This window comes from Mauremys mutica, chromosome 17, assembly GCF_020497125.1.
Source record: "Mauremys mutica isolate MM-2020 ecotype Southern chromosome 17, ASM2049712v1, whole genome shotgun sequence".
NCBI classification, from domain to species: domain Eukaryota; kingdom Metazoa; phylum Chordata; order Testudines; family Geoemydidae; genus Mauremys; species Mauremys mutica.
The window spans coordinates 16,770,553-16,794,902 of NC_059088.1; the positions used below are offsets into that span (position 1 = coordinate 16,770,553).

Sequence of the window (24,350 nt, forward strand, 5' to 3'; positions counted from 1 at the left end):
CGTAGGCTAAGTTGTTTGTTTCGGGGTATAAAGGTAAGCCCATCTGGCCATGGAAGGTGTGTGTCTCTCTTCTGGCACTAGCCGATCAGAGCACCCGCTCAGCTGACCGATCAATAAAGGGTGTGGTACTTGTCTTCCTGTCTCCGTGCCTCCTTGGTGTAATTAGGTAAGCTCCAGGGGGAAACGAGCCCTTTTGGCTAACAATCTCAGGTGACCATCTGTGGGGACGGACCCAGCGCTGGGTGGGAAGGTGTTGAGAATGACCTATAGGCTGGGTGGTCCCCACCCCAGGGGCTGATGCCGAAGCCTGAGCCCCACCTCCTGGGGCTGAACCCTGTGCCCCACCACCCTAGTGAGCAGAGCTGTGCCTGCTGCACGTGCCCACAGCCCACATAGGCTGGGCTGGGAGAAGTTTCATGGGATTGAAGCTGACCCCTGCTGCTAGGAGCTGAAGCTGAAGCCCAGGGCAGTGGGACATGTCACCAGAGCTCCGGGCTTCAGCCCTGCGGGGGGCACCAGGGCTCCAGGTTTCAGCCCTGCAGGGGGCACCAGGGCTCCAGGCTTCAGCCCTGCAAGGGGCACCAGGGCTCCGGGGTTCAGCCCTGCAGGGGGCACCAGGGCTCCGGGGTTCAGCCCTGCAGGGGGCACCAGGGCTCCAGGGTTCAGCCCTGTGGGGGGTGCTGGGGCTCAGAGCTCCAGGCTTCAGCCCCACAATTCCAGGCTTCAGGCCCACAGCTCCAGGTTTCAGCCCCACGGGGGCACCATGGATCAAGGCTCCTGCCCCATGGGAGGCACCAGGGCTTGGGGGGGCGGGGGGCTCAGGACTCCAGGCTTCAGCCCTGCAGTTCTGGGCTTCAGCTCTGTGGGGGGCACCAGGGCTCGGGGATTCAGCCTCACAGGGGCACCAGGGCTTGGGGCTTTAGCCCTGTGGGAAGTGCTGGGGCTCAGAGCTCCGGGCTTCATCCCCATGATTCCAGGCTTCAGACCCACAGGGGCAATGGAGCTCTGGGCTTCAGCCCCACAGCTCTTGGCCTCAGCCCCGTGGAGGCACCAGGGCTCTGGGCTTCAGCTGCCGGCCCCCACAGAAACTGGCTCGTGGACCCCCGGTTGAGAACTGCTGCCTTACAGTATGGAAAGCAGATGTTATAGGCGAGATTAACGCAGGCAGCAACTCACAAGCAGTCCATCAAGCCTCAACACTGAACACATGCGTAGAGCTCTAAATGCCTATTTTAACCATACCGGTGAGCCAGACTGGCTCCAGCAGGGCATTTGTCAGCGTTCCCCGTGGGCCCCTCGGCATGAGCTGACCCCTGGGCTGCCAGCGTCACACAGGGGACCAAGGGCGGGTGTGGAATCCCTGTCACTGGAGGTTTTCAGAAGAGTTTGCACATCCCTAGACCCGTCAGAGCTGGCTCAGGGCAGGGGGGCTGAACGAGATGACTTCTCAAGGTCCCTTCCCTTGGGCTCTTTCTCTGTCCCTTTCTTCCACAGAGACTGCTCCAGTAAAAGCTGTTACCTCGCTAGGATTCTATGAGGCAGCTGGACTCCAACAGCAACATTTCCAAATGAAAATATTTTGGGTTTCGATTTATCTCACCCAGATCTGCACATTCCCTCTGATCTTCTCCTGCAGGCCTGTGACACAGTGGGAAGTAATGTTTTGCATGAGTACTGTGTATGCCTCAGTTTCCCCTGTGCGTTACACAAATACCTAGGCAATGGGACAAGGGGGTGTGATTTTTTGCTGAGACCCTAGTGGGCAAGTGTGGCTGCCTCTATCTGCCTCCACGTAGCTAATGGCCAAAACACTCTGTAATCAGCCTGGGGCCTTGGCCATAAGGGCCTCCAGCTGCCACCTGTTTGGTCTTGGGCTGCCCAGCTTCACCCCACTCCCATCAGGATTCAGCCAATCAGGCTAGTGTTTGGGGAGGGTTAAATACACCCCTGACCAGGCCCCAGGCCTTTATGCTCCAGGCTTGCTCTAGCAATGGATTGGGGAAGGACAATACAGCCCCCTGGGGCTTGGGTAAAGGATGGCTCTGTGTGGGGCCAGCCTGGGGTTCTTCCAGCTTATGCAGGTAAATAGTGGGGGGAAGGGGACTCTGTGATGCTTATGGGCCTGGGAGGTGAGGGGCCTAGCTGGGGCAGGGGGGGCTGTCATGGTTCTGTTCTGGGAGAGCCCTGGGGGTGGGACACAGCAACTACTGTAAAAAGAACAGGACTCCTTGTGGCACCTTGGAGACTAACACATTTATTTGAGCAAAAGCTTTTGTGGGCTACAGCCCACTTGATTGGATGCAACTGCTGTGTGGTATGAAGGGGACTGCTCTGGCTAATGGTAATGGCTGCCCCTTTCTCCCCTCAGCGGCTCTTACTGTGAAATGTCACTCAGACGTGGGGGAAACATCTCTAGGCAGGGGGTCTGGATTCCCTCTAATGGGTTTTCTGTGCTGACCCTGCTATGATGGGGGGGGGGGAGGGAGAGTGATAACACCTGGATCTTCACCCATTGATCTCCAGGTGTCCTCCGGGGCGGGGGAGGAACTGAGGGAAGGGGTTTGCCCAAGATCACCCAGGCCTCCAGAGTTCTAGCCCAATGTCCTAGGCTGGTATCCCTTTAAATCAGTGGGTCTCAAACTTTTTTACTGGTGACCCCTTTCACACTGCAAGTCTCTGTGTGTGACACCCCCCCTTATAAATTAAACACACTTTTTTAATATATTTAACACCATTATACATGCTGGGGACAAGTGGGGTTTGGGGTGGAGGTTGACAGCTCATGACTCCCTGTGTAACAACCCCCAGTTTGAGAACCCCCTGTTTTAAAGAACTTGTGAGCCTTCTCATGGTGCTTGCTGTGTTCTGAGCAGTGGAAGCTGGGAGTGTACAGTAACTCCTCACTAATGCTGTAGTTATGGTCCTGAAAAATGAAACTTTAAGCAAATCCAATTTCCCCATAAGAATTCATGTAAAGGGGGTGGGGTAGGTTCCAGGGAAAATTTTCTTTTTGCCAGATGAGCTAGAGAGATATACATGCTCGATAAGTTTTAAACAATTGAATACTGTACACAGCAATGGTGATTGTGAAGCTTGGTTGAGGTGGTGGAGTCAGAGGGAGGGATATTTCCCAGAGAATGCCTTACTGCTAAATGATGAACTAGCACTGAGCTGAGCCCTCAAGGCTTAACTCATTGTTAATGTAGCCTCACACTCTACAAGGCAGCATGAATGGAGGGAGGGGAGACCCACACTGTGTGTGAGAGAGATGTGCATTTCCCCTTTAAGTATGCTGATCGCACTTAAGTACATTGTCTTGTTAAATTAATCAGCAAGCTGAGATGCAGCTGCTGCCAGGAAGCTTCCTCTGTCTTGAGCTTTGTCATGTGTCCCCCTGCTCTATGGAGACAGGGGGAGCAGGGGGACACCCTGACATTAGCCCCCTTTTTCTCCCTCCCCTGCACAGCAAGCAGGAGGCTCCAAGGCAGAGGGCAGGAGCCGCACATGGCAGTGTGGGGAGGGACAGCTGAACTGCTGGCAATTAGTAGCCTGCTGGGTGGCTGCTGTGCAGGGAACTTAGGGGAGCAGGGAGCTGATGGGAGGGGGAGAGGGAGGGGGCTGCCAGTTCAAGCCCCCACCAGCTAACTATAACGAGCTGCTCTTCCTGCAAGCAGTGGACAAAGCAGGTGGCTGCACGTTAGAAGAGAGCATTGCACAACTTTAAATGAGCATCTTCCCTAACTGATCAGCAACAAAACAATGTTAACCAGGATGACTTTAAGTGAGGAGTTACTGTACCTAACAAGACCTGGTGCATTGTGTAATGCTAGTAGCCATGGTTACTCTGGACGCAGCTGTGCCCAGGAAGTGACTGCTTATAGGAGGAGGAGCAAAAGTCAGAACTTCCCAAAGTGCCTGAACTCTGAGGCCTTACTACTTTTGGCAGGGCAGATGTGGGTGGGGGCAGGCAAGATGGTTGTACCAAAGCCCCCCCAAACCTCTCTGTAAATAAAGTGGAAGGGGTGGGGCAAACTTCTCTTGATAGGCTTGGGTTTTTTTTGGTGCCCAATTTCAGACTTTAATGGGGTTTGGGTTTTTTCTGTGCCTCTTTTGGAACTGTCCCCCAGAACTGCTAGCCATGCCTAGAAATCCAGGCTGGCCCAGGGGCTAGGACAGTAGTTGAAGACTTGGCAGACCTCATCTGCCACTGCCTTCTTGGGCAAGTCAGTCTGTGTCTCCCTTTGCCATCTGTAGAACAGTACAAATATTACTGCCCTGCCTCCCGGGGGGTGTTGTGGGGATACAGACACTAAGGAAGGTGAGGTGGCCCAGTGCTATGGTAATGGGGTGGCACAGACAGACACCGTTAGCTGTTGGCCCTACTGGATTTAATGTTCTTGTCTTCCAGACGTGCCAGCCAAAAGACTGTTACTGTGGCTTATCCTGGCCTTGCTATTGGGTGAGTAAAGGGTCTGAAACTGACTCACTAAGCGTGCTAATGAACGGGCTAGTGCCTCCACTGGAGAGGACAAGCCTGGGCCTGCTCAGCTGTATCATGGTCCCTACAGTGTAACATCTCGTGGTGGCTTTCGTTTCCTATTTCACTCGCTGCTGAGCAGTGACAGGGTTGTAACCACCATTACATTTTGAGCACATGGATTTCTGCTGCTACAGTCTGAGCTTAATAAAAACCTTAGACAGGGCAGTGACTCTACCCATGGTCACCAGCAAAACTGGGAAGAGAACCCAGGTGAACTGATTCTCAACCTTATTCACTGGGCCACACGGCCTCCCCTAAGCTAATGGAGCATATTGCAAAAGGCGATGTGCCTCCCCCTCAGAGCCAGCAAAAGTGAACAGTCTATTGCTGCTGGCTAGTGGAGTTAATCCCCTCTAAGTCCTAGAGGTCCAGGTTGTGGCTATTAGGTCCTGAATTGATAGAGTTGAGTCAATAGAGTTTTTTATTGTTTGGGAACCAAACTAAGAAATCCAATTGGATTCAAATCAAAATCAACTTGGAATAAAAAACTCCAGTTCAAATTTGAATTGGTCAAAACATTTAGGTTGCCTCAAAACAGCATCTGTTTGTCTTTTCAGTTTGACCAGCACTAGGGTCTTTCATCCTCTTTGGCTTTAAAAATTGGCAAAATTTTTAAGTTAAATGAGACACTTTGCCTCTTCTGGGAAGGAAGAAAAATCAGCTTTCAGTTCAATTTGACACAAATTGTCAGATTTCAGAACCCTTTCTCAATCTAGCTGAGAACGTCACCAGCTCTCATCAAAACCCTGCCAATGACCCACATTGTCTATCAGGCTCTATTCTTTTCCTGCTAAGCCCCTGTATAGGGCAGGGAGGAACTTTACCCCAGTAACAGACCCGATTCATCTCCCTCCAGGTCCTTGCTCGGCAGACCCACTGGGCAAGGAGTTCGTCACTGTTTTCATGCAGAACTTTGTCTCTTCCTACGGCCTGCCCAACCTGGAGCTGCACATTGCCAGCTACTCGCCTAACACCACAGTTGACATCACAGTGAGTAGCTCCTCCTTCCACAGCCGGCTGCTGCTGCTCCAGCCAGGGGAACCAGTCTCCGTCCAGCTTCCCTCCTACACAGAGATGCTACGCAGCTCCAGGACCAACCACACGGTTCTGGTGGTGGCAGATAAGGAGGTCTCGGTTGTAGCCTTCAATGACAAGCTCTACACGACAGCTGCCTCTGTTCTGTACCCAGTGCGGGAGTGGGGCCAGGAGTATTACATCTTCACCCCATCTGGGGAGCCAGATGTAGCGTTCAAGGAAATGGCCATTGTCAACCATGGCCAACCCAACTTGGTGGACATCTACCTGAAGGGCTCAGTGATATTTGAGAACATCCGATACCGGGCCAGGACCAGGCTCCGTCTCTCCATGAGGGAGCTATCTGCTGTGCAGCTCCAAAGTAAAGATGACCTCTCAGGCAGTCGCGTGGTAGCACAGAGACCTGTAGCTGTCTTATCCGGCAACACGTGTGCTCAGCGGAACAGCCAGTGCAACCACGTCTTCCAGCAGTTGCTGCCAGTGCCTAGCTGGGGCAGCTCCTTCCTGGTGCCACCCCTGCCCTTCCAACCCCATTACGACCTGGTGTACATCACAGCAGCCCAGCAAACGGAAGTCACTGTCCACAAGGGAGCCAACGTCCAGGTCACGAACATGACCAGAGGGCACGTGGTAGAGCAGTGGGTTGGGGAGGCTCAGGCACTGTATATCACTAGCACAGCAGGTGTCCAGGTCTTCTTCTTTAGTACTGGGGCCAGGCTGCTGGGCAACTTCTCCTTTGACCCATTCCTGCTCAACGTGCCAGCAGCTGGGAGCTACTGTACATCCTACCTGGCCATCTCCCACCCCTACTTCACCAGCTATGTTCTCCTCGTCGTGCTGACCTCTGCTGTCTCTGGGCTATCATTCAATGGCAAGCAGATGCCCCCATTGGACTGGCACAGCATTGCCAACACCAGCTTTTCCTGGGCTGGAATGGTGCTGCCCCCAGACTCTGGCTACAACATCCTGGCTCATCCCCATGCCCCCTTCGGGCTGACCAGTGTGGGGATATCGCACATGAATGGCTACAGCTCCACGGCAGTGTGTCTCGACAAAGGTGGGTTGCTGATGGGTCTGCTGCGGGGAGGGTGGGCAGCTGGGAGTCTGGACTCCTGGGATCTAGTCCAGACCTTGGCCAAATCAGTTCTGCTCCAGATGGCTCAATATCCAAGAGACACACCAGGGTAATGGCCAGGAATAGAACCCAGGAGTCCTGGTGTCCAGCATACTGAGGAATCAATGTTCAACAAGGGCCACTATCCCTCAACCCTCTTCTCATCCCTCTAGTCTTGGGTCCCTGTAGTTCCATGCAATGCAGACCAGAGGAGAGATGCAAGGTGACCAGTGGTGAAGCATTCTGTTATGCAACCTCCAGCAGAACTTGTTGGGTCTCCGGCCACTCCCACTACCGCACATTTGATGGGCAGAGCTACGAGTTCCCTGGGCGCTGCACAGTCATCTTGGTCCGGACAGATGGACTCAGCCAGAGGCTACCAGCTTTCACTGTGACTGCCCGGAAGGGCTTGGCTGGCCTGCCGTCCCTGGTGATGCTGGAACTGCCTGATGATGAGCTTGTGGTTGAGCTAATGGGGCTGGATGCAAGTCATGCCTGGGTGAGTTCTCCAGGGGTGCACAGGGCTGGCAACTCTGCTGCACAGGGGATGCTGGGCTTGGCTAGGTTTTAGATGGGAGAAATCAAGCCCACTTCAGGTTCTGCAGGGTGGGGCTGCTCTCCCCTTGTCAGTACTGACATGGTGCTGGGGGGGGGGGTGCATGCTGCAACGTGGGGCGGGGGAAGCTTGGCAGATGGTGCTCTCCCCTCAGGACAGATCCCAGTGTCCCACTAGAGGGGTGGGGTGCTGTTGCATACCTTGCTGTGAAGGCAGCACCACCTGTGCAAGCAGATACAGGGGCATCTCTGCAAGAGCTCCGGTCCCTTTTTTAGGGTGACTAGATGTCCCAATTTTATAGGGACAGTCCTGATTTTTGGGTCTCTTTCTTATTTAGGCTCCTATTACCCCCACCCTCTGTCCCAATTTTTCACATTTGCTGTCTGGTCACCCTACCCTTTCTGGACCTACTGGGTCTGAGCATTGCACTTCTGAGCTGGTGGCAGCTGGGGCTGATCTGCACCCTATGGTCCTCCCACTGTAGACCAACTACCCAGCTGCTTGTCCAGCACCAGGGGGTTCCCCCTCATGCTGGGCTCTCGAGGTGGGTACATGGCCCTGACTCTCAGCATCCCTAATGCCAAGTATCCATGTCCCAGGCTCCCCTGCGCTGGGGAGGGACTGGGCTTTCATGGATTGGGTCAGCTGATACTGGATGAGCTGAGACCCCACCCCAGTACCAGTGCGGCTGATGGTGGGAGTCCTTCCAGAGTTCCATGACACCTCCTGACTGCTCGGCTTTTGCTGTCCTTAGGTCAACCACCAGCGTCAGCCCCTGCCTGTCTCCGTGGAAGGAGGGAAGGTCCAGGTCTCCCAGCACGGCGAGTCCAGTGTTCTCAAGACAAGCTTTGGCTTGCGAGTCCTCCTCAGTCAGCCGCACCACATAACCATCGGCATCCCCAGCAGCTACCACGGGCTGGTCCAGGGCATGTGTGGGAACAGCAATGGCAATGCCAGTGATGACTTAGTTACACCAGGGGGCACTCAGGCTCCAGATGCTGTTGCCTTTGGCAACACCTGGAGGGTCCCTGGTGGGAAAGAGCGGCCCTGCTGGAGCAAATGCATGGGGCGATGCCGTAGCTGCCTCTCTACCAATGTCTCCACTCTGCTTGGAGGCCAGGAGTTGTGTGGCATAGTTAGAGCTACAGAGGGACCCTTTGGCCCCTGCCATCTGGTGGTTCCCCCCCAGGAGTTCTATGAAAGCTGCCTGTATGACCTGTGCATGAGTGATGGAGCCCAGAAGTCCCTGTGCCCAGCTCTGGCAGCCTATGCTGCTGTGTGCCAGGCTGAGGGAGTCACCCTGGATGGCTGGCGGGAGGCATCGCACTGCAGTGAGTATCCCGAGTGTGTGAAGACTCATTGCCAGCAGCTGGCAATATGCTACACTCCCATAACACCTGCTACCCAGGGAGCCCACTGAGCCTGGAGCGCCTCCATCAAAGTGCCAGGAGTCCTGGATCAACTGCTAGACCAGGGGTGGACAAACTTTTTTTGGGGGGGGGGAAGGGAGCTGAGGGCCACATCTGGGAATAGAAATTGTATGGCAGGTCATGAATGTATCTCAACCCCAACTTTGGGAGCAGGAGGGGGTGAGGGCTCTGCTTGGAGGTGCAGGCTCCAGGGTGGGGCTAGAGATGAGGAGTTTGGGTACAGGAGGGGGCTCTGGGCTGGGACCAAGGGGTTTGGATGGCAGGAGGGAGATTAGGGTTGGGGCACAAGGAGAGGCTCAGGGGTGCAGGCTCTGGGTGGTGCTTTCCTCAAGTGGCTCCCAGAAGCAGCAACATGCCCCTTCTCCAGCTCGTACACGGAGGTGCAGCCAGGCGGCTCTGCATGCTGCCCCATTTCACAGGCACTTCCCCCACAGCTCCCATTGGCCAGGAACTGCAGCCAATGGGAGCTGTCGGGGCAGCACGCAGAGTGGAGCCCTTTGGCTGCCCCTACATGTAGGAGCTGGAGTGGGGTCATGCTGCTGCTTCCGGGAGCTGCGTGGAGCAGCCCCCAACCCTACTCCCCAGCTGAAGCATTGGAGCTGGGCAAGCCCCAGACCCCACTCCCCAGCAGGAGCTCGAGGGCCAGATTAAAATGGCTGGTGGGCTGGATCCAGCCCGTGGGCTGTGGTTTGCCCACCCCTGTGCTAGACCCTACCCCTTTTCCAGAACCAGGGTTAGAAACTAGAAATGTTGGTTTCCAGCCATGGGGGCCCCCCTTGTAACCCACTAGCTCCCACACCCCTCCCAGAGCTGGGGATGGAACCCAGGAGTCCAGGCTCCCAGCTGTCTTCTCTCTCTCTCTCAGCCAGTAATGGCTGGTGTCCTGTCAGCCCCACTCCACTGGGATGCAAAATTGGTATTGCCTTAAGGGGATGACTAAACCCAGATGTCTCTTGTCCCATGTGAAATTTAAATCCTCCTACAGGTGGGAGTGTGAACCAGCCTCCCTGCTGGGAGCAGGGTTCTATCCCTGGTTCCACTTTGCTGGGTGACCACAGGCTGGCCCTCTCTCTGCTCCCATCTGGGGATAACCCTGGGTAGGCTGCCAGCTAGTGAAGTGGGTTGAAATGGAGCAGCTTGATTGTGGGTCTAGATTGTGGGTGACCTCTGCTCTAGCTGAAGTGGTGGGGCCTCTGCTGCTCAGGCAGGAGGATCTGGCTGTTCTTGCCTGGGAAACTCAGCTGACCTGTGTAAGCAGCATGGTGACTATGTGGATCTCACAATTGATTGGCTGTCAAACAAGGGCAGGCCTATACTTCTGTGAATACCTGGGGGGGAGTGACCGGGGGGGGGGAAGAGGGTGCTGGAGAATCAGTACATGAACCCTCTGGGACTGGAGAATGGAGAGCAAGGAGAGAATGGAGTTGCTCTATAGCACATTAGAGGCCTGTGCTGTCAAAGGCTCAGTTCTAGCCCTGTAGGAGATGTGGTGTCCCTAACTTCTCACCATCTGAACCCCACAAGCTGGGAGAGGTGATCTCTGCTAGACAAGGCCATTTCCTACTAGCAGCTGATGGCTGTTGCCTCTTCTCTTCCTCTTCCAACTGCCTTGTCCTCTCTCGTTTCAGTGCTCCAGTGCCCCGCACACAGCCGCCTCCAGACCTGCGCCTCTGCCTGTCCAGCAGCATGTTCCAATCTCTCTGCCCCAGACAAGTGTCCTGCCCCCTGCCAGGAGACCTGCATCTGCCTGAATGGCTTTGTCCAGCGTGCTGCAGCCTGTGTCCCCCATGGAGAGTGTGGCTGTGCCCTAGAGGGACGTTTTCTGGAGGCAGGAAAGATCTGGGGGGAGTTTTGCCAGAGCATCTGCACCTGCCATGAGGACACAGGGGAGATGGAATGCCACAATGCCAGCTGTGGAGCACAGGAGAGCTGCCAGCTGGTGGATGGGGCATGGGACTGTCATCCTCTTCCTTATCTATCTTGCCTGGCTTACGGGGACTATCACTACATCACTTTTGATGGGCACAGCTTTCAATACCAGGGTAGTTGCAGCTACCAGTTGGCTGGGTCCTGTTCTGATGATGTCTTCTCCGGCATGGTCCCGTTCTACATCCAAATCCACTCCGGCATGAGCCCACTTGGCACTGCCACCAAGTCTGTTGAGATTGGGGTGTATGATAAGGTTATCTCCCTGAGCAAGCAGCAGAGCAGGGCAGTCCTGGTGAGTAGATAAGGCAGAAACTGGATTTCCCACTGGGGAGGATGGGCAGGAATTGACTCTAGAGTTTTGGAATGGAATGAAAACAACCTTCCTGCAAGACAGGTGGATCAAAACATTCCTTGTCAAAATCAACTTCAACCTTACAATCTTTTCTATAGAAGTTGAATCTAATGGGAAAGTTGACAGCCAAAAAGTCAACTTTTGACTAAACCTGAAATGTTTGCTTGTGGGGTGTGGGCTGTATTGTAGGTTTTTTCATAACCTCTGGGTGAGGACATATGTTCTGATTAGTCCTCAAAAAAGCTCCTTCAACGAAAGCTGAGCAGCTGATCTTGTCACTAGAGCTGTGACTCATCCCAGTTCCTACAGAATCTCTACCTTAATCCAGTTTTAAGAACTCCATAAACCTACAACCCATCTGGCTGCTCTGGCCTTAAAATTCAGGAGGGAACACAGCTAACCTGGTCTGACGTCAAACCTAAGCCAGTTTCTCAGTCATTCCTGCATCAAGTTATTAGGCTGGATCAGGTCTTGGTTTTGTTTGTCAGGTGAGGTAATAGCTCTTACTGGCTCAGCTTCTGTTTGGTGGAAGGGACAAGCTGTTGCACTTCACTTCTGGGGACAGTAACCAGAGTGTCCAAGCTAAATACAAGGTGGGACAAGCCTGGGAACTTAAATCCATAATTCAGCTGGATGCTAAACACCATGGACTTGGCAGACAGAGGGGTTTATGGCCTATTAATCTTAAAATTCACCCTGCTGCCTGCTAATCCTCCATTGTCCTACAACTGCAGAGGTTAAGTGCCTTCCTACAACACTTAAGCACAAGGGGTTCACATGTCTATCCCACCACACGTCTTGGCTGGACACTGATTACCTTCTCCAGACCTGAGACACACTTTTGAGCTTCAGAGCTCTCCAACAGAAGTTGGTCCAATAAAATATTACCTCACCCACCTAGTCTGTTCCAAATCTTGGTTTTTAGTCTCCATGTGATGACGGGTAAGGTAATCTTTTAGACCAACTTCTGTTGGTGAGAGACCGCTTTTGAACATTGCAATCAAATTTCACCTACAGGGGAAGCCATTCTAAGATCTGTACCTTCATTTCCATTGTGTGTGGCTGGCTTCCAGCCACAGTCCCCATATTTGTGTGCAGGCAGCTGGCCCGACATGCTGCTGTCTAATAGTGGCAAAGCCTCCTGCAGGCACCTCCTTATTGCCTTGGCTAGAGTCGTGCAGGAAAAGGCTCACCCATTCTGAGCAACTTCAAAATGTCTGATTCCAAATCAGAATGAAGAAAAACCATTGACTTTTCACAGGCAGCAAATGCTAGAAAACTGGCTTAGAGGACCAAAACAGGACTGGTTTTTAGGCAGCTGGAGAGGTGCCCTGGTGGATGCTAGTCCTAAGCAAGGGGCCTACAACAAGCAGGAAAAAGCCCTTCAAACAGAATTCCTCTGCTCCCAACCCCTGCAGCTAACCATGTCCCTCTGACCTTCCAGGTGGATGGGATATTGGTCCACCTGCCCTATATCCTGAAGAACCAGCTTGTGGTCTTCTGCACCAGCTGGGATGTGCTGGTGAAGACAGACTTTGGCCTCACAGTTGCTTTCGACTGGGACAGTCGGCTCCGGCTCAGCCTCCCTGCTGCCCACGTTGCCGGGGTGTGTGGCCTGTGCAGCAACGTGTCTGGGAGCGGAGGAGCAGCCTCAGGAGTTGGAGGCATGCAAGGCACTGCCCCCGAGTGTGGCCCTGCCATGTGCTATGGGAACTGCACTGCTTGCAAAGGGGCTCAGAGATACAGGGCCAGGGACCGCTGTGGCATGATGATGGCTGAGAACGGGCCCTTCATGTGGTGCCACAGCACCATAGACCCCAGCGGGTATTTCCAGGCCTGCATCTCTGACCTCTGCTCCCACCAGGGGAATGAGACTGTTCTGTGTCGTGCTCTGGCAGCTTATGCAGCCGCCTGTCAAGAAGCTCGGGTTCCTGTCGGGCTGTGGAGAAACGGGAGCTTCTGCAGTAAGTGAGAACAGCTGGACCTGGGTGTGGGGTCTGGTGGGTAGAGCAGAGGGGCTGGGAGCCAGGATGCCTGGATTTTGTTGCTGGGCAGTTAGTGGGTGGCCCAGGGTCTCCCACCTACATGACAGCATGAAAGTGATGGGCTGGCTGGAGCAGGAAGAGGATAGAATCCAGACTTCCCCTCCATTATATAGGTTCTGATCACTGCATCCACCTCCCAGCTGTGCTGTTATTGCACAACAGATGGGAACATGGGTGGATCAGTGGCAAGCCCAGATCTGCCTCTGCCTCTGTACATTTTTTGGGGGGAGGGGCAATGCTCCTCTTTGGAGATAAGAACAGGGGTCTGAGCAATATCCACCTAGATAACCGTGGCTCTTCTCTGCAGGCCCCCCAACGGGGTGGTGAAGCCCGAGAGAGCCACCTCCCCTGACACCAGTGGATCCCTCCAGTGCTGGAAGAGGGTGGCACGGTGGCTACAGGGGGATGCTGTTGGCCATACAAGAGACTGGGGGTGGGGATAACAGTTGCCCCTCTGGCTCCAGTGTCAAAGGCCCTGGGCTCAGTCCCTACCCATGGTGGGATGGTCAGGCAGCATCCTTGAAGCTATTGGGGTGGACTTCACCCAACCCTCTGCCTCTCTTTCCTGCAGGTCCCAACTGCCCTCCAAACAGTCGCTATGACCCCTGTGCCCCGGCATGCCCTGCCACCTGCTGCAATATCTCCCTCCCACAACCCTGCCCACTGCCATGCCAGGAGGGCTGTCAGTGCACCCCAGGCCATGTGCTCAGTGGGGACCAGTGTGTACCCCCAGCAGGCTGTGGTTGCCTGCACCAGGAACTGTACTGGCCACTGGGCAGCTCCTTCTACACAGCAGCCTGCGAGGAGAGGTGCAGCTGCCAGGCCCCTGGGAGGGTGGCATGCCAGCCCCACAGCTGCAGGGCCCATGAGGAGTGCAGCATCCAGGCAGGAGTGCGAAGCTGCTACCCTGCCCTCTTCAGGACCTGCTCAGCCTTTGGCAGGAGCAACTACATCTCCTTTGACCAGACAGCGTTCATCCTCCGGGGGAACTGCAGCCATGTCCTGGCTGAGACGCAGGCCGGAGGTAACCTGACCAGCTTTGCTGTCTGGCTGCTGAGAGGAGCTAACCAGGAGACGTGGCCAGAGGTCAGGGTCTATGGCCATAGACTTACCTTGTCCCAGGGCACTGCAGCCATCCAGGTGAGTAACAAGCATGTCATGTGGGCTCTGATGCTGGTTTGGATGGAAGTGGGGGCTAGTGGCTTGGAGCAGGGGATCAGGATTCCTGGGTTCTCTTCCTGGTCTGGGAAGGGACTGGGAGCTGCTGCCAGAACAGGGTATTGGACTCCTGGGTCCCACTCCAGGAAGGGAGCATGGGCTGATTATCCCAAGCTTGTGGGGGTGGGAATTCCAGCCTGGTCCCTGAAATGAGCTTGAGCCCTCTGGGACTCAGGGTTCCCCCTCACTAAAATGGGGTTAATTCCTAGCTGAGATACCAGCACTCCAATGCATGCCCTCCCCACAAAACTGATGGAGCAGAAGGCCTAGGAAGTGAGGGTTTGCAAAACCTGGTGCAGGAGGCTTCCCACCAGCGAAGCTTGTAGATAATGTTGGGGAGAGGGGGGGAAGAGACTGATATTCCCCCCCACACCCTTGGCTAGCAAGGAGATGGCCAAGGCAACCACAAGTACTAGGGCCTATGTCCATAGCTCATAGTGGCTGCTCCCACAAAGAACAGCTGCCCCCTGCTAGCTCGAGTGGTCAGCCTGTGCCAAAGTTCAGATTTGGACCCTGCTGGTGACCTGAGGGTTGAGGTTTTTATAGCCCATGGCCTTGCTGAGCACCGGTGCCTGTTCCTCCCCAGGTGGATGGCGTGTGGGGCTATCTGCCCCTGGATCTGAATGGCTCAGTGCACATCTTCCTGCACGGCAGAATTCTCCGCCTGGAGACTGACTTCGGCCTCCAGGTTGCCTATGATGGGGCCTCGCTTGTAATGATCAGCATCCCGGGACCTTACCAGGGGCACATGGCTGGTCTCTGTGGCGATTACAATGGTGTGTCAAGTGATGACTTCACACTGCTGGATGGCTCGGTCTCCCCCAATGCATCTGCCTTTGCCTCTGCTTGGAGAGCTGGCGTGGGACAGGACTGCTACACAGAAGGGGAGGGCTGGCAGCCCCCATGCTCCAGCCATGAAAGCCAACGTTGCCGCCACCTGCTGTCCAGGGACGGCCCATTCAGCAGTTGCCACTCTGCTGTTGAGCCCACGGCCTACGTCAACAGCTGCCTCTCTGATGTCTGCCTGGGGAACAGCACAGCCATACGCTGCGGTGTGATGGCCAGCTACGCAACCATGTGCCAAGCTGCCGGGGTTGCAATTGGCCACTGGAGGGACCTGGCTTCCTGCTGTGAGTTCACCCTCCCCTTCCCTGGACTAGATGGTGGGTGGGCAAAAGGGAATGGGTTAGTGGAACCCTTCCTCGGCCGGATCAGAACCAGCGAGGCCTCTCCCCAGGCAAGGACTAAAGGAAGGTCCCATCTCTGGGTATGGTGCTACACAGCATTGTAAGCCCAGGGTTTCAAGTCTGGCTCAAGCCTGAGTCCAGCTGAGACACAGGGTTCAAGCCCTATTGCTTACCTGTGTAGACACGGCCTCTGCGGCTCACCTAGACAAGGTGTGACATGTTCTAAACTCCTCCTGAATTAGGCCATGGCTAAGGTCTGGCTTATGCTACTGGCTTATAACAGAAGTATGTTACTCTGTGGATTTTTTATACCCTATATAGACAGCAGGAGCCTCTCTGTCAACATAGCTACTGCCTCTCATGGAGGAGGATTAACTACAGTGATGGAGCATTCTCCTATCAGCATAGTCCTCATAAAAGCACCGCAGCTGTGCTGATGCCATGTTAAGTGTAGGTGTAGCTGTGTCAGGGGTGTGAAGAGGTGTGATCCCTTCTTCCAACATTGGAAGAAGCCACTCATGTAAATGCAGCTGTACCAGCAAGTTGGTCCACTTTTAATTTTGTAGTCTAGACATGCCTGTATGGAGCCAGTCAAATGTGCATCAAAAATATGGGGCCTGAGTGTTCACTTTCACAAAGCTTCTGCCTTGATCAGAACTGTCTCCTGTCCAACAAAACACAAAAGCCAAATTGAACTATAGGGGATTTTTTTTTAAATGTAACTTTTTTCTGAAGTTGATTAGATCAACACTTGTCCATGCAGGGGAGAACTGGCTTTGAGATCGCTCTAGTAAAGACTCTGGTGTAGAGAATCCTCCTACAGTGTAGAAGAAGCATTTATTGGCTCAGGCTGGCAAGGATTCACTTGATATCACACCAGTAACCTGGGCAGTGAGGCACCACCAAAAGGGTGGCAGTGTGGCCTAGTGGATAGGGCTCTGGGATGCAGGAGACCCAAGACCTATTCCCAGCTCTGTCACTGACTTGCCAAATGATGCTGGGCAGGTATAGCTCTTCTCTGCCTCAGTTTCCCCATCTGTACAATGGGGATCATGACCTGTTTTGTGAAGTGACTGACATCTGTGGATGAACAGAGCTATAGAAGAGCTGGGTGTTATGAATGTAGGTGCTAACAGTGCTGCCTAGTAGTTGGAGCTGGGTGTCAGGACTCCTGGGTCCTATGTCCAGCTGTAGGCAGGGAGTGGGAGCTGGGGGCCTGGGCTCCTGGGTTCTGTTCCTAGCTCTGGAGGGAGAGTCCTGTGGCTGGAGCAGGTGAAGTCAGTACAGTGGCATGTCCTGGTACACTAGAGTTGCAGACTGATGTACCTCTGGCTTCTTCCGCCTAGCCCTGGACTGCCCTGAGAACAGCCACTATGCTCTGTGCATGGACCCATGCTCTGCGGCCTGTCTGGCGAAGGAGGCTGGGGTCCCGTGTCAGCGGGGCTGCATGGAAGGCTGTGAGTGCCACGAGGGCTACTACTGGGACGGCCAGGCCTGCGTAAGGCCGGGAAGCTGCAGCTGCTACAGCAACGGCACCGCCTACAAGGTAGGGAACAAACATGGCGCTGTCACCGTGGGGGCAGTGTCCCAGCCTTTCCCAGAGCTGCAGCTGGGCATCTGAGAGGGAGCTGATGGTGCTCTTCATCCTATGGGAAAAGCTGGATGAGGCCAAAACCACCAACCTCTTCCATGGAAACAGGAAGTGCCAGAATGACTCTGGGAACATCAGTGTTTGAGCTGACTTCAATCTGGGGCCACCTGTGGGTGCCTCATGGGAGACGTAGTGCAACTGGTGGGACTGGGACTCCATCTCCCATGAGGCACTGCAGCCTGCGCCCAGATAAAATGTCTGGTCAATTCTGCGGAACATCTGGGGTGTGGTTTTTGTTTTGTTTTTTTGACAAATGATTTTCTGATATGGAAGGTGGAGTGATTAGCCAACCAGCCCTAATTGTGCTGCTAGTCAGTCTAAATACACAGGTCTGTTGGGCTGCCCATAGGCATTGCTCCTACCAATAGGACCTGGAAAACCTGACAGCAACTATTGCTCCCCAAACTCCTCAAGTAGCAGCCACTACTGAAGTATGGGGTGGGAGAGAACAGAAGAGTGACCTCACTAGCTTTAACAGGAGAGGAAGGGAATAGAAAAGGCTAAACAGCAGGATCTCTTCTATAATAAATGCTATGGCTGGGATCTATTTCTATAGATTGGTCTTATCAGTGCCTTGGACAATGGCATGTAGAATACAGTGCACCATTCTGGTTCCCACACTCTCGAGAGATGCATTCAGACGGGGGTGGGGTGCAGAGAAGGACTATAGGGGGATAGCGAGAAGGCTTGGTTTGTTTGGCCAGACGCTTGCTGAGAGGGGAATCTGACTGCTGCCTATACATACGGCAGTGGGGAAGGCCAGGCAGGGAGAACTGGCCAACATTTCATTAACGTTGGCCAGTTAAGCCTCATTGTTCTTGGGCCAGGAGTCCGTTTGGGCATGGAATGAGAAGGTTGCTGATCAGAGTGAGGTTCTGGAACAGCTTCCCAAAGCTACCCAGCCTTTCATGAAGGAAAATGCTCTTGAGATGCTGGGCTAAGCTGACAAGCTAGAAGATTTTATCTATTGAGACGCTAGCCTCAACAGCCCCATTAAGTAGTTAAGCTTCACCATTTTAGAGATGAGGCATGGAAGGGAAGCAGCTTGCCCAAGGATGGCTATGGAGAATTTTGTAAGTGAGACCTAGGGATAGAACCCAGGAGTCCTTGCTCCAACCCCCCCCCCATAACCCCCTAGTCAGCCTCTCAGCTAGGTTTAGAGCAGGCCTGTGTGAAGAATGGGACTTGGGTCCAGACTCTCCATTGTAGATCATAGAATATCAGGGTTGGAAGGGACCTCAGGAGGTATCTAGTCCAACCCCCTGCTCAAAGCAGGACAAATCCCCAGACAGGTGGGGGGGGGTGTTACCCCAGTTCCCTAAATGGCCCCCTCAAGGATTGAACTCTCAACGCTGGGCTTAGCAGGCCAATGCTCAAACCACTGAGTTATCCCACCGCCTTCCAATGGCGCCTCTTTAACTACAACAGCTCAGTACACAGCTAGCATCCTGCTCTGCCCCCAGGGGCGCACATCCTCCTGGGATCTCCTGGGCACTGGCAACAGGAGAAACAGAGGTGCCTTCTGCATGTGGCGTGCACACTCCTCCTGAGGACTGACTCACTTTGGTCTAACTGCAGTTGTTGGGCCCAAGACCAGGGCATGTGGGTGAAACTGATGCTGCCTTCTGGCCTCAGGATCCCAGACTGGAGCCAAGCAATGGTGTGTTGGCCTGTTTTCTCTCCTAGCATAGCTCTAGGCAAAGCCAGCCCTGCTGGAGATGGGGGTTAAAGGCAACCCTCTAACCCAACAGGCTATGCTAGCTCTGCCTGGGTTGGCACTAGGTCTCTCTGCAGGTAGCTGGCACAGATGGCACTAGCCTGCCTTCAATTCCCTCCACTACCACTGTCCCCTTCTCTCCAGCTGGGAGAATCGCTCCTCTCTGCCTCCTGCAACCTGCAGTGCATCTGCCTGCCCTCAGGGAATCTGACCTGCACCCCTCACCGGTGCCCAAGCGGGAAGCCCTGCAGACTGAGGAATGGTGTGCGAGGCTGCTATGCGGAGTGGCATCCCTGCCTGGTGGCCCCCGGGCAGCTCCTCTCTACCTTCGATGGCTTGTCCGGAGCAGCCCCGACCAGTGGAGCCCATGATGTGAGCAGGATCTGCGAGCAGAACACCACAGGCTGGTTCAGGATCGTGTTGGAGAGCTGGCAGTGCCAGCCAGATGCCAGACATGTGGCCACAGTGTACATGTTCCTCAGTGCGGTCTTCATTGCCATTGACACAGAGGGCAAGGCCTGGGTAAGGACTGCCTCAACAGGGCAGGTTAGATCTCTTTGATCCATGGGGATGTAGTTTAGGATTGCCTTTATCCCAAACACACAGATCAAGCCACTCTAGCATCAGGAAAATCACCTGGCTCCCTGCACTATAGGGATTATGAAACATGGCTGGACAGCTTTTTCCAGCCAGTAGAAGGCAATAGTACACTAGCAGGCCATCTCTAGCCACATGAAAATTACTGCATGAGCTGCTCACCTGAATGGTGAGGGAAGATCTCATACATGAGAACCAAGGTCACTGGGGAGGTAGACCAGGCCAGGGGCCCACTTACTGTGGTATCTGGTCTCCAAAGGTGCAAGCAACTCAACAGCAGCCAACATCTAGAGAATCAGAAGTGAAGCACTGGAAGGGACCCAAATCCAGCCCCCTATGCTAAGGCATCTTACGACACTCTAGAGACCAGAGCTGAGCAACCACCTTCTAATCTGTTCCTTCTCCTTACCCCGTTAGGTCAATGGCCAAGAGGTCTCACTACCCACCAGCATCGATGCTGAGCTGTCTCTAACCAGGTCCCAGCAGGGCATTGTGGTCCAGTGGCTGGAAAAAGTGGAGGTCCATCTCAATGCCACTGGGGTGCTGGAGGTGATTGCAAATGGGTTGTATGCTGCTCAGCTCTGTGGCGCTTGTGGGAACTTCAATGGTGATAGCATGGATGACTTGATGACACGTGGAGGGACACCAGCCTCCAACACCCAGGAGGTCCTGGCTTCCTGGGTAGCTGAGGACTTCTCCTCTTCATGGTAAGTCCTAGCTAACAGGGTGACCCATCCCTTCTGGGGAGGGGATGACAGAGGGCTGCTATACAAGCTACTTATAGAGGCAGGATGGCTGTCTTCAGACCCAGGTTCAATTCCCCAGCTCTACCACAAGCTCCATGTGACTTTGGGCAAGTCCCTTAGTTTCTGTGTTGGTGCTCCGTGGTACAGATGGGGCACTGCTATTACCCCATCTCCACAGGAGTGTGAGGATAACCTAGAAATACAGGGCAGGAAGAGACCAAGAGGTCACCCAGTCCAGCCCCTGCACTGAGGTAGGACCAAGTAAACCTAGACCATCCCTGGCAGGTTTGCCTAACCCAGGGCTGGGCAAACTTTTTTTTTTGTCCCAAGAGCCACATCTGGGTGGGGAAATTGTATGCAGGGCAATGAATGTAGGGCTGGGCAGGGGGTTGGAGTGCAAAAGGGAGTGTGGGAGGGGGCTTGGGGCAGGGGTTGGGGTATGGAAGGGGGCTCAAGGCAGGGGTTTGGGGTGCAGGCTCCAGCCCAGCACCACTTACCTGAGCAGCTCTGGGGTGGCAGCAGGGCTAAGGCAGGCTCCCTGCTTATCCTGGCCCTGCGCCGCTTCCGGAAGTGGCCAGCATGTCCAGCAGGGCTCCTGGTGGTGGGTTGGGGCAGGCAGCTCCGCCACACGCTGCCCTTGCCGGTGGGTATCGCTCCCATTGGCTGCAATTTCCTGTTCCCAGCTAATGGAAGCTGTGGGGGGCGGTGTCTGCAGGTGGAGGCAATGCACAGAGCCCTCTGCCCTCCCCTAGGAGCCGCAGGGACCAGGAGCAGGGCCAGAGCAGACAGGGAGCCTGTCTTTCCCCTGCTGCACCCCAGGGCTGGCAATCCCGTGGACAGGATTGAAAGCCCTGATGGGCTGGATCCAGGCCGTAGTTTGCCCTCCCCAGTCTAACCTGTCCTTAAACCTCCAAAGGCAGCGATCCCACAACCTCCCTTAAGCTCTGGAATAGGCTTCCAACTTGCCTTAGAATTAAATTTTTGTTTCCTTAACTATTTGCAGGAAGGGAGATTTTTATTCAAGTCCCCATTACTGCTTGTCCTACTCTCAGTGGCCATGGAGACCAATTGATCACTGTCCTTCAGCTGTGTTCTCCGGTCCCCACTCAGTCTTGTCTCAAGACTAAACATGTGCAGTTTTAACCTTTCCTCATAGGTCAGGTTTTCCAATCCTTTGATCTTTGTTGCTCTCCTCTGGTCTCTGTCCAGTTTGGCTCCCTCTTTCCTGGAGCATGGTGCCCAGAACTGGACACAGTACTCTGGCTGAGCAGAGCAGGACCGTGACCTCCCAGTCTGTCTTACAACCCTCCTGTTAATACACCCTCGAATGATATTAGCCTTGTTTACAACTGCATCACATTGGGCCAGATTCAATTTGTGACCTGTTTACACCCAGCTTCTTGTCAGCAGTGCACCCACCTCGCAGTAACTCCCTGGTTTGTAGCTGTGCATTAGGCTTTCTCCTTCCTAAGAAGCTATGGTCTGGGCACAGGATCCCTGCCTGATATCTGGACTGTGCCATGCAGGTGCTCAGACTGGATGGGCCATCATGGTCCCTCCTGGCCTTAAATCTATGAAGCAACTTCTCCAGCTGGCTCTGTGGACCAGCCACTAGATGAGGGTGTTGCCCTCTGCTATATAAATATGGACCACTTGGCTGCTGGCTTCCTCCCTGACCCAGGCTCGTGTGTCTACAGCTGGAGCTGAGACCTGCAACCCCAACCCAATACCAACTGGTGCCTGGTTAACTTGCTGTGTAATGCCCTCCACATCAGCCTTGAAAGGGCATTACCACTAGTTCCTACCCCTCCTCTTGGTAGAAGGGTCTAGTGGGTAGGGCACAGGGGGAGGGAAGGATCTGGGAGCCAGGACTCCAGGGTTCTATCTCCTATTCTGGGAGGGGAGTGGGTTGGAACCAGGGGGATGGGTGAGGGCACTGGGCATCAGAATTCCTGGGTTCTATTTAATTCTCATGGGATGGGGGGGGGGCTGCTAGGTGTGGTGCTCCTTGAAATTTGGCTACACAGAATATGATCCTGACTGCAACTAAATTGCACTGGGACTAGAGCCATGCTCCAAATGCAGGCATAAGAAAAGCTTCCACTTGCATGGGGACTCAACTGACCTGCTATGGCACCTCCCTGAGGCCACTTGTTCCAGCCACGTCAGACCTACTGCTCTCCACTGATCTATATTTTTGTTTGTCCATCCCAGCAGTGGCAGAATCCTAACTGGAGGGTCCAGTCCAGATCAGAGGCTCGGAGCTGCAGACTAAGACTTCAGTGTTCAAATGTAACAAAATAAAGCTGAAATCTCTTGGAACAGTCTGGTCCCTTGTCTATTCCTCTGTCACCTTCAGGTGTCAGGGCCGTGTTGTCAATAAGGACCTAATACAAGGAAATAGTGAATGATTCATGAACACAGATAACAGATGCCACCCAGCACAATATCCCTCACACTGGGGGCAGCCCTGACTTTGAGGCATGTTCAGGTCCATATATAGTGCTCGCCAAGCCTGTCACATGCTGTGAACTAGATCTTAGGGGACTCATCCAGCTTTACACTGACTCTAATGGAGTCACTCTGGATTTACACCAGAGAACTGGGGTGTCCATGTACCATGCCAAGGGTGATCTCTGCTGTGTTGCCCAGAGATTAGAAACTCTCACCTGAAGAGTCTCAACTTCAGTGCCCTCCTATCCTCCATACAGCTGGTGGAGGTTTTCCAGCCTCTCTGACTAGTAATGAGCCTCTGTCAAACACGTCTAGGGGCTTTTGGCAACTTTTTTTTTCTCAAAAGAAAACAGGGGTGGGGGGATGACTCTCTGGTGATCTTATTCAAAACTAAAGCTTTGCAGTCATGGGCAATGCTCAGCTTCTTTTCCATTCCCCGTGTTGGCTGGGTTGGGGAGGAAGGTGCATTGTAAGAGATGGGTCTGGTCTGATTTTTAGGGTGTGGGTGGTGCTGGTGGCTCCTGACGTGCATACAGGAGGGCAGACTAGATCTGGTGATTCCCCTTGCTCACTTCCTGTGTAAGGCCCTCCCCATGAAAGGGCAATACCACTAGTTCCTACCCTCCTCTTGGTAGAAAGGCCTAGTGGGTAGGGCACAGGGGAGGGAAGGATCTGGGAGCCAGGAGCCTTTTAAGTTATTCAGCCTCTTTCTCCCACCCCAGGGAGGTGGGAAGAAACTAAGGAACAAGCTACACTTTGGGGGTTGGTGTTTTTTGTCTTCAGTGGCTTTTTTTTCTTTCCTCCCCACTTGTAAGACTTCTTTTTAATCTCTCGAGGGCAGTGGCTTTCAATGTGGGGGCTGCAGACTCTCAGATTTCCAAAGATTTTTAGCAGGGCTGCAAATGAGAAGCTGAAAACCACTGCTCTAGGGCATAAGTTGGGGATCTTCAAGTGTCAAACCTTCACAAACTGAGAATCTCAACTTCCAGAAGATGGAGGCTGAGCTCAGCACACTGCTCCTTCTCCCATCCCCCTCTGTCTGAGGGACTCTGTCCTCCTCCTCCACCATAGAAGCATGTCTGTGCCCCCCCACACACACACTTATCTCCATTCTTCCCCATGCCAGGGTCTCTGTAGGTACCCCTTTTTCCTCCTTTCTGTGAGGTTATTCAGTGAGAGGATGGGCTGAGATGGAAGGGTCTTGACACAACAAGGAGCAATGGTCTCAAATTGCAGCGGGGAAGGTCTAGGCTGGATATTAGGAAACACTATTTCACTAGGAGGGTGGTGAAGCACTGGAATGGGTTCCCTAGGGAGGTGGTGGAATCTCCATCCTTAGAGGTTTTTAAGGCCTGGCTTTGACCCCCTGGCTGGGATGATTTAGTTGATGTTGGTCCTGCTTTGAGCAGGGGGTTGGACTAGATACCTCCTGAGGTCTCTTCCAACCCTAATCTCCTATAATCCTGTTTAGGGGAAAGTAATAGACATGGTTGCAGCTGTTTGGTCACCAGCTGTCTTTTTTTTTTCTCCCCCCACCCCCATCCATTTTGAACCAAAATGGCTAGGGTTGTGCCTAGGGCTGCCAGAACCCTTCCTGATACTAAGACTTGACCTACTGCCGTGTCTAAAAGTTGTTTAAGGCCTTACTGTGCTTAGTCAATGGAAACACAGCCTGGTGCAAAGACCCATTGATTGCCTTCTAAAAACATCCATCAGTTTCCTTCTGTAGCCTGGACAGCCAGTGACAGTTGTCCTAGCAGTGCTTTGGGATGGCCTTGG

At 53.9% G+C, this 24,350-nt stretch overlaps 1 protein-coding gene across 2 annotated transcripts; it reads left to right on the forward strand.

Moving 5' to 3' along the window:
* The first annotated feature begins 1,968 nt into the window (after nucleotides 1–1,968).
* On the forward strand, nucleotides 1,969–22,457 carry LOC123351807 (IgGFc-binding protein-like). Of its 2 annotated transcripts, none has more exons than XM_044991456.1 (13): nucleotides 1,969–2,081; nucleotides 4,409–4,459; nucleotides 5,397–6,632; nucleotides 6,863–7,188; nucleotides 8,000–8,576; nucleotides 10,304–10,896; nucleotides 12,401–12,920; nucleotides 13,573–14,141; nucleotides 14,806–15,349; nucleotides 16,753–16,952; nucleotides 18,919–19,296; nucleotides 19,789–20,078; nucleotides 22,332–22,457. In XM_044991456.1, exons 1-13 carry the CDS (start codon nucleotides 1,991–1,993, stop codon nucleotides 22,390–22,392), a joined length of 5,436 nt encoding a protein of 1,811 aa, XP_044847391.1. In that variant the 5' UTR covers nucleotides 1,969–1,990; the 3' UTR covers nucleotides 22,393–22,457. The 2 variants fall into 2 exon arrangements, with proteins under 2 accessions (XP_044847391.1, XP_044847392.1); XM_044991457.1 differs by having other exon boundaries at nucleotides 22,335–22,441.
* The last annotated feature ends 1,893 nt before the right edge of the window (nucleotides 22,458–24,350 follow it).

What these genes read in the sequence shown, in the direction of transcription:
- LOC123351807 (XM_044991456.1), top strand. Translation starts at nt 1,991, where the DNA reads ATGGATTGGGGAAGGACAATACAGCCCCCTGGGGCTTGGGTAAAGGAT. An exon ending in TATCCTGGCCTTGCTATTGG is followed by an intron (nt 4,460 to 5,396) that starts GTGAGTAAAGGG and finishes ATCTCCCTCCAG; the next exon opens with GTCCTTGCTCGGCAGACCCA. An exon ending in GGCAGTGTGTCTCGACAAAG is followed by an intron (nt 6,633 to 6,862) that starts GTGGGTTGCTGA and finishes TCATCCCTCTAG; the next exon opens with TCTTGGGTCCCTGTAGTTCC.